General features: G+C 38.4%; 2 protein-coding genes across 2 annotated transcripts; both read right to left on the minus strand.

Annotated features, from left to right (window-relative positions):
• Positions 1-3,235: 3,235 nt before the first annotated feature.
• On the minus strand, positions 3,236-6,943 carry LOC115685048 (probable prolyl 4-hydroxylase 4). Its single transcript, XM_030610038.2, has 7 exons — positions 6,672-6,943; positions 6,501-6,558; positions 6,202-6,306; positions 5,508-5,565; positions 4,302-4,477; positions 3,842-3,911; positions 3,236-3,737 (listed from the first exon to the last, which is right to left on the minus strand). Exons 1-7 carry the CDS (start codon positions 6,809-6,811, stop codon positions 3,442-3,444), a joined length of 903 nt encoding a protein of 300 aa, XP_030465898.1. The 5' UTR covers positions 6,812-6,943; the 3' UTR covers positions 3,236-3,441.
• A 760-nt stretch (positions 6,944-7,703) lies between these two features.
• LOC115685047 (receptor-like cytosolic serine/threonine-protein kinase RBK2) lies at positions 7,704-11,964 on the minus strand. Its single transcript, XM_030610037.2, is given in 12 exon segments — positions 7,704-7,963; positions 8,067-8,216; positions 8,336-8,471; positions 8,581-8,660; positions 8,916-9,070; positions 9,172-9,423; positions 9,516-9,905; positions 10,004-10,134; positions 10,788-10,844; positions 10,846-10,935; positions 10,937-11,046; positions 11,953-11,964. Coding segments are annotated over 12 exon segments (1,758 nt in total). The 3' UTR covers positions 7,704-7,768.
• Between the last annotated feature and the right edge of the window lie 1,233 nt (positions 11,965-13,197).

Consider the following 13,197-nt stretch of genomic DNA (forward strand, 5'->3'; position numbering starts at 1 on the left):
GTTCAATTTAATCCCTCAACTTTCCATTACAATGTCAAATCAAGCCTCGGTACTAGTTAGTAGTCACAAGTTTCTATAATTACACTATTGCCCAGATTTAAAAATTATTTTTTAATTTCAATCTATTTCCTAAATCAAGAAATAATATTATATCTTTTTTATTATCGTTCTTTTTGGTCTGATAGTTTTATTCAGTATATCTTAATATATAATCTCTATAGTAGTAAAATTAGCCTCATTTAGAGTTTTATTGAGTTGATAATCCTGCTATTTTAATTTCCTAATTTATAGATCGAGCTAAATTTAATTAAGAAAGCACGAAACACAAAGGCTTGAAAATCTTGTATATCTAAAAAATTAGGAACACAATTTATATATAAATATATACAATTATTTATAAATAAATTGATATCATTTTTAAATATCCTTATGAAAGCACTTAATCTTAAAATAGCAAAAATATCAACCCGATATAACTCAAAATAAGGTTATACTTCGCCTAGTATAGAGATAAAAAGCTAAAGGATTCTAAAATAGAACTATCGTAATATTTGTAAAGACCAAAAAGGCAAAAAGTAATAATAAGGTAATATTTTTTCTAGGAAATGGATTGAAATGAAAAGATTTTTAAAATATGGGAAACGGCATATCGAAAGACTGATTTGACTTTGCAATGGAAAGTTGTGGGACTAAATCGAAGAAATTAAAGTTTTGAAACTAGATTTAACATTTAGGAATAGTTCGAGAACTAAATTGAACAAATTAAAAGTTTAATGATGACATTGCACATTGTATCAAAATTTAAGCACTAGTAGTAGTATTGTTTTCCCTTTAAATAAAGAAACAGAGAAAAAATTTCCAAATCCTGTGGAACAACTGTTCAATTGGAGGCCATAAATGCTAAAGAAACCTTGAAAGCGATTTGATGAATTAAATTGCATGGGCCAAAGGTGCAAACTTTACTTGGTTTTGCGGATGTTGTCGGCTCATACAGGACCAGAAGCTCCTGATGATGCTTTGGATTCGTGCTTTTCATAGTAGTTTCTTGGATTGCTTGGGATCCCCCTCCCCCCCTTTTCGCCTGTCGCCTTAAATCAGGGTCGACCAAAAAATGACAAAAGAACATAAATGAAAAACCTCCAAATAACACCAAAACATATATATATATATATATATATGTGTGTGTGCGCGCGCGCGCGCTTGCGCATATGTTATATGTCACAAAGAAAGTTTTCAACTTCCCGAACAATAATATAAATATGAGATAAGTTCACTGAAAGTTCTAAAACTTGTCACAGAAGTGTAATTGAGTCATAAATCTTTCAAAAATGCTATTAAATTCTAAAATTTGTCGTGAAAATTTAACCTGAGTTCTAAAACTTTTAAAAAGCGCAATCAAATTCTAAAAATTGTCAAGAAAGTGTAATCGAGCTTTAAAATTTTCAAAGAGTGCAATGAATAGAAGGACTTTATTGGACCAATTTGACAAGTCATAGGACTTGACTACACAATTTGAAAGTTTTATAACTCAATTGCGCTTTCATGACAAGTTTAGGATTTAATGGCATTTTTTGAAAATTTTAAGACTTAATTGCACTTTCGTGATAAGTTTTAAGGCTTCCAATGCACTTATCCCTATAAATATTAATACAAACTTAGTGTATGAAAAAAATTTATGTCTTATGAAATGACTAAATCTTCGAGAATTAGAACATTCCTATGAAGGAGAATATAAGAAATTGTGAAATGAGAGACTTATAGAGGATATAATTTTTTTGGGCCGGTATAGAAAATAGAATTTAGAGGGAGAAGGGAGAGCTTTGTTGCGAGGTTCATAGAGGGAGATAGTTGGGATCGTTGGAAAAGTTTATTTACGACAAGATTTTTAATTAAGTAGATAAGAACTTTTTTTAAAGGGGCCGCATGTAATTTCTTAAGAGAAATTCATTGGTGAAAACTACATTCTAATTTTTTTTTAATTTTTAGTAAATTAGATAAACAAGAGCGCTTACTTGTGTTAAAAAAGGGGAAAGAAAGTAGTTGGATGTTTATTTTTTAGTCGAAAATTAATTTGAAGTAAATATAGCACTAGTATACCTATTTGAGATTTTTGGTAGTATTAATCCTTAAAAGAAATACCTTTATAACAATGCAACCCAATAGACTATAACCATAGATATATAGAGAGAGAGATAGTCTACATAATTTCTAGTTCTACAAGCCACCTTTTTAATCATTGTTTAGCAAAATTTAATTTTATCATGAAACCTCGGACATGAAAATTTATGTGTATTTAGTGAGATAAGTCATGCCGAAAATGCAAACACCCAAGTTGTCAAGAGAAAATTAGTATGTCAATAAATGTACTTGTTGTGGCTGAGAAGTACAAATGGGGGTTGACGAGCATGCCTTCAATGAATTGGAGAGGTTTACGAATGCCAAAGCCATATGTTAGGACTCGTATTATCTACCGACTTGGATGATGCTGAAAATTTTCACTCTAGCTTTATTGAATATCATTCTCAAAGTACGTAATTTCATTAGGTTGTCTCGCCCCCTTAAAATCGAAAAAAGAACAAAAAAAATGATATAATGAGGCTAGTTTTCGATTTTGTTTTGAGTTAGTATTAGTTCTAACTGAAAGAATATCCTAAAATTGAGTTCCAGATACAAACTCGAATGGGATTTAAAATCTTGGTAAGAGGGTATCGAGGACACTGACCTGCAACTTACAAGTAGAAAGCAAATACAGAAACAATGACTTGGGTCTTGTTACGTTACTTGAGTGGTGTCGATTTTATTTGTGTTTATTTCTTTTTACATACATAAGTGCATTATGGTCATGTACAGTTTATATAAATACATTACGATAGGTCTAGGGTAAAGTGTACACAAAACCGAGAGCCCCTTGATGACTTTGACGATTTGTTCCTTCCTCTCTTCTCCTCCTCCTCTGAGTTTCTCCTCTCTTCCTTCTTCTCCCTTGGCCACTTACCGCAGGTTCTCCTCTCTTCTCTAATCAGCATTGTGACAGATCTAAAGCGTGGTCATCAAATTTAGAGCTTCATCCACTGACTTTTTAAACATGTTGACTTTGTGATCATGCGACTGGTGCATTGAAATAGGGGAAAAAAGAAATCTTCTATCGATTCATTGCTATCGTCACTACTATAATAATGATTCGAAATGCGCAAATAATTGGGCGTTTAGCAACTCAAGACAGGTGACCCTCATGTTGGCAAAATCTGCGCATAAATGCATATGATTGTCTTAAACTAGTTCAGTTCACAATATAAATATTAAGAAAGAACAGGGGTACACAAAAGCACTTGCATCCTTTCGACCGAAAAAAGAAAATCCTAAGAGTATTTGAACTCGTGGCTGTGTAGATACAAACAAGAGGAGTATATCAAGCGATGCGCAAACCCAAACCTCTAGTCTTCAACATACCTTGCAACTCCTCCTACAATAACCAGGGAGCTCAGGAGTTCCGACCATGTACTCAGGATTCTTGGTGCATTCCCCGAGTGCAGCCCATCTGTCGCAACTCTCGTTCGTGTCCGTGCAGTTCCCGCCTTCACCAATTATCTTGTCGAACGAGTCCACGTGAATCCACTTCGTTGCTGACCATTTCTCGCCTTCGATCACCGGACAACCCGCATGAAGGCTGTTCTGGTCGGGGACAGCATCCGGCGTGAGACTGAAGAAAAGAAGCGCATCGCCTTTTCTTGGTTTCACTATTTATTCACAGGGTTCAATCAGAGAGTAATGGAAGCACATTAACAGGCTGCTATTGCGACCATAAAATTCAGAAAAACCAATGACTAAAACAGTGGCTGACCTGCGATCCCTTTCTTTGCACATTCAGATAGATTGTCATCTGTGTTAGAAGCTCTACGACGAGGAGGATCCTATCAGATGAAGTATAATGTTACTATTTAATCAGTTCTTGAACAAAGTTCACCAGGAAAACAAAGCCCAAACGTGCATTATTGTGAATAAAACCATGGGTACTCTCCTAATAGACATGATGATGGTCTTCCTCATCATCCATATCTTTTTGGGTTGTAGTACTTTAACTCAACCAGCTTAATCAGTCCGTCAGACACATTCATGAATACTACATTGTGAAACCCACAGACAAATCTAGGGGATCCACATAGTCCTTTCTTCAACAGAAGACAAAGCCATTACTTGGGTCTGATACAACCATATGTTAAGGAAGACATGACTGCAAGTATATCAAAACATGCAGGATGTTTCTGAAAAGTCTGTAAATACTTCAGCCTCTGGTTACTAACCTCTGCGTTGGGAAAAACTGTTTCACCGCCCTTCTCCACATCAGTAAGATACATTAGCACTGTCGCCAAGCGATGTCCACCTCGGGCAATATTGACCTTATCAGCAAAGTAATCATAGTGTGGATCGTATTTCTGTCCATGCTCATATCTCAGCACTTGAATGTCTTCTCCATTTTCTGAAGTTCAAGAGCACCAAATATAAGTTGTCTCACTCATCCACCAGAAGGAGAAATCAACATGAAATACCCATAATGTACAAAAACAACAACAATTATTATCCATCAATACCACCGGCCATGTTCTTCTACTTCATAACCAACATCTAAGATAATGACAAAGGACAATTCATCATCAGATGAGGTCACCACTATCATTAATCAGTACATATCTTTGATTGTAGAAAATTATGTTAAACTGAATAAACACTTGAAGGATTTCTGAAGACCTCGCATACCTTTCTAAAACCCAGAGACAACCATTAATAAAATCGTCATCTTCATTTAAGTCCATTTGTGTTTGTCTAAGCAACAGCACAGCATCATAGCTGACCACCTCACTCTTGAGTACCATTTGTAGTTATCATTGATGACAACAAATAACAACTTCTCAGTTTAGACAAAGGTTAAAGTAAGACCAGTGCTTTGATCATCAGTGTCAATGGGTATCACTTCAGCATCAATGCGAAAGCCAAACATTCTACCTACAAGTATCTCAGCTCAAGCCCGTGGTCTCAGTATCTGCTTTTCTTGCTATCTGCTCAGACATAACACTCGACCAGTACTTTCAATAAATTAACTTTCAAGGAAACTTCTTAAACAAAAAAATCACTAAATAAGCATCTCATAGGTCACGCACATGAGACCAAAGCTAGAACTGAACTTGCATTACCGTCATCCAAGGAAACTCTTTTATGACTTCCAGGCCAAATAACACTGGTACAGCTTGAAAGCATGTAGACCAATAAGCTATTTCCTCATATAAAGCATCTAGTTTTTTGTTTCCTCCCAGTACCACAAATCAAGCAAAATCAGAATACAACAATCAGCAATCACTTTTTGAGCAGCTTGTCGCTCAGCATCAAGTAAATTACACTGTAAAGCTTAAATTATGGCACATAGTACAGACTATATGAGTCAGAACTGAAAGATCAACAACAGATCCTTCTGGAAAGAAGAGAATCGAACAATGCTTAAGGATATAGTATACCTTTTGGGAGAAAGGCCCATGTTGAAATCTTCTCCTCTATCCCAGCGACAATAGGATCCTATAATAGACATACTGATTTAAAACAAGCATGATGAAGGACATGAAAAGCAAATTAGAAAAACTAGAAATGGATCTGAAGAAATAGTTTTCTCATTTATCTGTAAAATAATTCCCAAGTTTACAACAACGCGCAAATTTGAGTCTATTAGCAATTCAGGAGGAAGCAGAAGCCGGCAGGCAACCTTAGTTCTTTTGGCAGCTCTCTTCTATTGACATCTTGAATAAATGATACAATGTCCTGGTGCTAACATATACAGACGCAATTACAAACACATGACGTGCTGATACAAATAGCCATTCTTCCACCCACGCCCTAAAGCTAGACGGCAAATGTTCTGTGAACATGAATATATTTTTTGCCCCAACAGAGTAAGATTTGGCAAATTGATCGCACCTACTGCCTTTGTAAATAATTTACTTTAACTTACAAGGAATATAAATGAACAAGAATTTCAATAAGATGGGAATCACAACTCCAAGGAAGTTAGTCATTTTTTCTCTCCTCCCCTTCAGTACACCACGAATCGTACAACTGAAACTTAATTCCATGTATATAACGGCACATCATCATAAGCTTTAAGCGTAGAATTTCAAATAAAGATCCAGCAAACAATGAAGGGTAATGAAAACTAACTTTGGCCTTCGGAATAAACATCCCCGAGCTGGTACGAACTTCACTGAGCTTGCTCTTTCCCGACATATTATCCGCCACCGCAGATCTCTTTAACTCTGATTTCGCCTGTCCCACCATATCAAGCAACTTCAAATGAATACTCACAAGTCTCATCATATGAGAAAACATACATTGCACCGTCCTCTATCAGCATAACCCGTGATTGCTCGTTCGATTCAACAATTTGCGGGATCGAACTCAATCAACAAATCCGAGCAATCCGAACACCGATCGAGTTGCGGTAACGAAGGGGCACTCACCAGAGAGACCAAGTGGTCGCATTCCAAGTCCGTGAGGAACCCTTCGTACACGAACGCTCTGCGGAAAAACACCATCAAGTTCGATCTTTGACCAGACAAAAGTGATGTCGCGACCGAGCAGCGAACTGGGTGTGCTTCAGAAATCGAAATTAAGAAAGAAAGAGAAGGGACCTGGGTTTCCATGAGACCTGCTTGACCTTCGCGGGGGAGATGATGGAGCTGGCAGAAGCAGCGTCCGCGCTCGGGCAGTGGACGAGGATCGAGCAGATCGAGAGCAGCAAGAGGGATCGCAGGAACGAAGCTACGAACATGGTGCTGCGTTCGAGATTTGGGGATCTTGCGGGAAGAGAGATATGGAGGCAAGCAAACAAATAAAAATGTCAACTTTCTTTCTGGGAAAAGCGTTGATTTTTCCGTTTGTCCTCGGTTCTTTAACTGTCCATCGACCGACCCATGATACATCCATGGGACTTGTAATTACTTTCGTATGCAGACACGTCGTTTTTCTGACAAGCCGATAGATTTTTTCTACTTCCCCAAAATTTGTCTTTCTGGCAGAGTGAAAAGAGCAACCTGCGGCTGTGGAGTACGACGTCGTCTGGTATTGAGCCGCTTTGGACAACGTACCCATAAGCCATGACGGACGGTTGCGCGAACATCAGGTTGACATTCATCGGCAAAAGATTTTCACTTTTTCGCTAATGAGAGGCGTGGTCCGCTTAGAGAACTCCTACTAATCGGATGCGAAATGACTGCGTGGTCATCTGGGTATGAAGCCCAAAGGCTCCCGGAGCGGCCTCGAGGAGGTTGTCCTTGTCGAGGCTCGAATGTAATCGAGACGCGGGTAGTGTTTTGTCTTAAAATGGGCGTAATTAAGGCCATGTCACATTCCTAGAGTAACCTTCGATAGAAAAATTAATATGATTTAGCAGTAAATGAATGTTAATGACCACCGTACTGCAAGTAAACTTCGCTCCCCTCAGTTCAACCGTTTGCTTATGTTCTTCTTAAGCTCTAATGAAAGATTGATTGCAGTATTACTTGCGCAGTTAAGTGATTACAAACCAAAATTCATCCCTCAATAGTATCCTTTCGACCTCGTGTACTTTGATCTTTTAGAACTCTGCCTCATTTGTTGCATCCGAAACTTTTGCGGTTATGATTGCACGCAATCTGGTTGAGAACTTGAATATATACCAGTCGAAGCAATACGAGTTACATTTGGATTAACGTATCTCCTTTACGAGTCATGGTTACAAAAAGACAAGCTACTCGGTTCGGCATTCCTTAGTTAAGCCCTGGACAATCTCCATGTAGCGATCCAGATCGTTTAGGTACTTGGTCGCGTTGTACTCCTCCGCGGCGTACAGCTCCTCGGAGTACGTTCTTTGCAGTGAAGGCCCCTGGTGTTGTTCTCTTGCGAGCTCCAAACTGCGCTGTTCGCCTTTCAAAAGGCTTACGACCTGTAAAACACGAATCCAGTCATGTCTATTAGGTTCTAGGACTACTAGGATGAGAGTTCATAGAGGAGCATGCTTAGAGACTATTCTAGGAAAAATGACATGCCTGGCTCATTTGGGGTCTATGGATCGAAGACTGATGGGTACATAAAGAGGCTGCCAAGATCAAACGGTCCATCTGTTCCGAGTCGTAGGCGCCGGCAAGAGATGGATCCACGACCTCCTTCATGCGGTTATCAGAAAGCAGAGGCTTGGCCTAGGGCAATGTGCAGGTAAAAATAGATGGTGTGAATTTAAACATCAACTTAGTACTTCTGATATTTTGGTGGTACTCGATCGAGATTGTTTTGTGAGGAATGAACACAAAAAACATACCCACATGACGAGGCTTTTCTGCGAACTATCCAAAGCTTTCTGTCCCGTGATGAGCTCCAGTAACAGTACACCGTATGCATACACATCTGTTTTCTCATCGACAATCCCGTGCATGAAGTACTCGGGAGGAAGGTATCTGTAATCGCGTTTTGCAACAACAGATTAATTGGGGCGGAAGCGGAAATATAAAATTGTGCAGAATTTTGCGGTAATGAGAAGGTAAACTGAAGTTGTGGATCACGAACCCGAATGTGCCTTCAATTTGCGATACAGTGTGATGAGACCATTGCTCTGGCAGCCACTTTGCAAGCCCGAAATCAGATATCTACACGAAAAATAGAATTCAGGAAAAGAATTGTGTAAGTCTGGATTAAACATGTCCTAATCTAAGTAGTACAAGCACATTTCTCTCTCATTTTTGTTTGCAAATTTTGACAGATTGTGCACCCAAATGATTAGCACATACTAGGAAGGCCAAGAGACGGTATTCTGTTCCAGATTTGAACTTCCGAAGATACTTTAGGTAATTCATCAGAAAAGTACAGCTAAGAAGTGCATGTATATCTCAGTGATTCGCTACCTGGGGCTCGAAATCCTCGGAGAGCAATATATTAGCGGCCTTCACATCTTTGTGAATAATCCTCCTCTGACACTCCTCATGAAGATACAATAGTCCTTCGGCAGTTCCTAAAGCGACCTTGTACCTGATACCCCAGTCCAGTTTCTCCCCAGAGCCTGCAAGTATGTACCAGACCAATCCTCATTCCAATTCGTCCGCGTAACTCCAACCGAAAAGTATGAAATATCCGAGAAACTCTTAAGCATGAAAACCCAACCGTATAATAGAGACGCGAGGCTCCCGTGAGGAGACAGATGGAGAATCAAGTGCATTCCCCCTTCGACTCCATATCCGATCAATTTGGCGATGTTCGGATGGTCCACATGTACTATGATTCCCAGCTCAGATAAGAAATCTGCTGTCATCTCCTCCGGCAATCCCCTCGTCAACCGTTTGATCGCAACGATCTCCCCACCCGGCAGTACACCCTTGTAAACTTCAGCACATCCTCCTTCCCCAATTAGATTATCTGCCACAAAAATATACATAAGAAGTACATTGACAGCATGTCCTTCACATCTGACAGATACCGAGTATCCAGTGAAATGGAAAGTCACAAACCACGACTGAAGTTGTCGGTAGCATCTTGGAGCTCCAAGAGCGTAAAATTCCTCCAGGACGGTTTGAAATAGCTCAGCTCGCCGAGCTCGGTGTCCAGGCTGGCATGGAACGCTGGCACCATGTCTTCTCTTATCCTCCTGCTCTTCCTCCTAGTGAGCTTGGGGACGCTCTTCAGAGGAAACGTGTGGAAGCGCACGGTGGATCCCTTCTTCAGCGAACGGAGGAAACCCCGCCACCTATTGCTAGAGGCTTTTGAGTATGACTGGCATTCGGAACTTGAGGTGCTGGCAGGGGAAGTAACATCGAGTTCTACGCTGCTCTGGCCATCCTCGAAAACTCCTCGGGGGGAAGAATCATCCACCCTCCCCTCCATCTCCAAAGATCTTAAGTCTAGCACGTACACAGATCAAAGCATTATCACACACCCATCAGGATTAATTACAAACAAACTCATGATGTGAAGTGAGGACGAAAGATCTAGAATCTACCATGGGAGGATATAGAGTCGGAGAAACCGGCCCGGAATTTCTTGCCTTTAACACGAAGCCTTTCTCCTTCTTCCTCCTCTTCTTCTTTCTGTTCTTCTTGAATTTCTTTGGCATTGATAACACGACCATTGCTGGCAAATTTAAAGCCAACAATGAAAATGACAGTAAACAATAGGATATGTGACAAATTGAGATTAAAGTAGTCAAGAACAAGCCCAAGTAACCCATGATGGCCAGTCCCAACAAACACTATATGCGCCCTGGGTGGAAGGATATAGGAAGCGTTCAAAGAAATTTTTCCTAAAAGATATCTACAGTAAGAATATGTCAATGATTCGATTCAAAAGATCAACAAGTTAAAGGACCACCTAGAGATCTTTTAGGTAGGAGGAGGACAATAAGAAATTGCGGGAAACAAGAAAGGCCTAGGCAATGATTAAGCAGATTTCTTAACAATTTGCCAGTTTTTGTTCCCTAAAGCTTGAATGTTAAGCATGTTTTGGAAGAAGCTGAACTTTGATTAAGTTAAGAAGAAATCCCACGGGGGAGTTTATAAAAATAATTAAAGATTCTGCCCTCTTCTGCAATATACGCACTAGTACTCTTATACAAACGTGAGAAACATGAGGATTTTTCACAGAGCCAACAAAAAAACCAAGGAAAAAAAATCAATGGCAAACACACAAGTTGCTTGAACATGAAGACAAATGAGAGCACTAAATCATGTGAATCCACACACACCCAACTGAGGCAAGAATCAGAGCTCTAAGGGGAGCTAAAAAACCTGGAGGAAACAACATTTTCCTGGACATCTTCCATGAGCCAGAGGTGGTGACAAAAACCTCAGGTTCCCCAACAGAAACCAGAAGAGGAAGAGACAGAGAATTCGGGCTGTGAACTTGTCAGATGGAGACACGAGAGAGGGGGAGGGGTGTCAAAATAACGGCTGGCATGATTTGTCTCTTCCTTGTCCAATGTCCATTGACAGTTGCACCTTTTCCATCCCTCAAAAATCGGTTCTTGATCCATCCAGAAATACCATTCTTGAAAGAAAAAAAGAGCTCATTAGATTATTATGCGCATCATCCAATAATGTGCGAACAGCATCTGAGATGGGAGACAGAGATTGAGTGCATATCTGTCAAGATTTCCCTCACGGAGCAAGGGATGTTCGTGCTCAGAGAAAATATTATAGTTTCCACAATTGGGTGCTCGACACGTGGACACAGCCAAATTCTTTGGCCGACAAAAGGAGGGACGAATTTTAATATTATGGGGAAAAATCAAGGAGGTTATTCTCCGTGCTAAAAAGATTCGCTAAAATTTGAAACCCGATAAAATCATTTTTTTTTATTGGGTCTCGGAGATTTTAACCAAAAAAGTTCCTACTTTTTGCCTGTGTATCTTTTTACGTTTTCTCATGAGCATTTTTCATCCATGCCAATGGAGGCGTCCGTATGTTTTATTTACATCAGAGTTTGGCGTCGTTCGATGATCATGTCAATTGAATTTGGTCGGATTTTAGTATCAAAAACACTTAATTAGAAAATTTGTATAAGTAAAAAGAATTGATTAGACAAATTAAACATACAACGACTTAATTATAAAGAAAAACTTGAAAGTACATTTTCAAAAAAATGGAGAAGAGGAAATCCTTGTGGGTTGCAAAAGCAAATCTTAAAGAACAAAATTCATAATTTTCTTGATTAATTATTAATACCTTATAATTCGCATGTCATTACCACCCGAACCTAAGAATCTCAAGCCACTTGTTTTAGGGTATATCTCAATCAGTCCTAAACTTATTATATATATGCCAATTTAGTCATAAACTTTCTAATCTTGTCAATTTAGTCCTAAATATTTGTGCGAAATTTGATTGTGATCCTTTCAGTCAATTTTCATAAAAAATGACAATCCAGTTAGACAGTTATCATCAGCCATCTTACGTGGCACACCATTACTCCAACAATTCCAAACCAAAATTGGTCAAAAGAACTATATTGAAATCTCGCTCAAAGATTTAAAACTAAATTGGCAAAATAAAAAAGTTTAGAACTACATTGATATCTGTACACTAGGTTTAAGATTGATTGGACAATTCCCCCACTTGTTTTAAGTTAGAGGAAGCTACCCATTACTCTTTTTACCCATCAAATGAAAAAAATTTCCTTATTTTTGTTGCTAATTAGTATTATTTTTCCCTATTCTGGGTGGCACGTTTTCATGTTGATCAATGATTTAAATTTTGCCACCTCTTCCCTCGATAAATACGTAATATAGACATTAACCTCTACATGCTTTTAAAAGATTTGGGATAAGTACATTGGAAATCCTAAAACTTATCGCGAAAATGCAATCGAATCCTAAAACTTTCAAAAAGTACAATTAAGTTCTAAAATTTGTCATGAAAATGCAATTGAGTTTTAAAACTTTCGAAAAATGCAATTAAGTCCTATAACTTGTCAAATTGATCCAATCAAGTCCTTCAGTTAATAATACTTTTTGAAATTTTTAAGACTCTATTATACTTTCGTAACAAATTTTAGGACTTATTTCGATTGGATTACACTTTTGTGACAAGTTTAGGACTTGATTACATTTTTTGAAAGTTTCATGACTCAATTATACTTTTGTGATAAATTTTAGGTCTTCCATTGTACTTATCCCAATTTTGAAGTGTGCTATTCTTAGCTGAAGTTAAATTCCAAGACCACAAACAAATGAAGGTGTTTGGTTGAATCCAAACCAATGTTATTGTAGGACCAAAACCTTGTCTCAGAGCATGACGAGTTTAAATTGATTCAACGTGCACAATAAAAGTGATGAGAAATATTTTTGAAAGTTGTACTGGGTCATTAAGGCATTTGGTAGACGGTTAACACAATTAATCAGTGTGGCGAGTCAACAATCTCTCGAATACATTATAGAGATCCTTATTATCTTAACCAAAAATCTCAGCAGCATTCTATGGAGTCTCTTGCTTTACAAGATGAAGAAAAAGAAACGAAACCATTAGCAGCAACTAAATAAATTGGGCTTGCACGAGAGAGTATACGATAATCGGCTCGTATCATGTAACCAAAAGAATCGTGAGAATTCAATCCTTCAACCTCTCTCTCTTCTTTGTTATGTGTTGAATAACAACTCATATGCAAGACTTTCTTCAATCAACACAAATAGGTAAATTACGT

Source organism: Syzygium oleosum, unplaced genomic scaffold (assembly GCF_021117445.2).
Source record: "Syzygium oleosum isolate NSW1041296 unplaced genomic scaffold, Sole_v2.1 Sole_v2.01, whole genome shotgun sequence".
Classification (NCBI taxonomy): domain Eukaryota; kingdom Viridiplantae; phylum Streptophyta; class Magnoliopsida; order Myrtales; family Myrtaceae; genus Syzygium; species Syzygium oleosum.

Bases quoted from the DNA above. Each gene is read 5' to 3' on its own strand.
- LOC115685048 (XM_030610038.2), bottom strand. From the start codon at position 6,811: ATGTTCGTAGCTTCGTTCCTGCGATCCCTCTTGCTGCTCTCGATCTGC. The intron at 6,559-6,671 runs GTCCCTTCTCTT...GTTTTTCCGCAG, and splicing joins CAGGTCTCATGGAAACCCAG to AGCGTTCGTGTACGAAGGGT. The intron at 3,738-3,841 runs GTCAGCCACTGT...GTGAATAAATAG, and splicing joins TGCAAAGAAAGGGATCGCAG to TGAAACCAAGAAAAGGCGAT.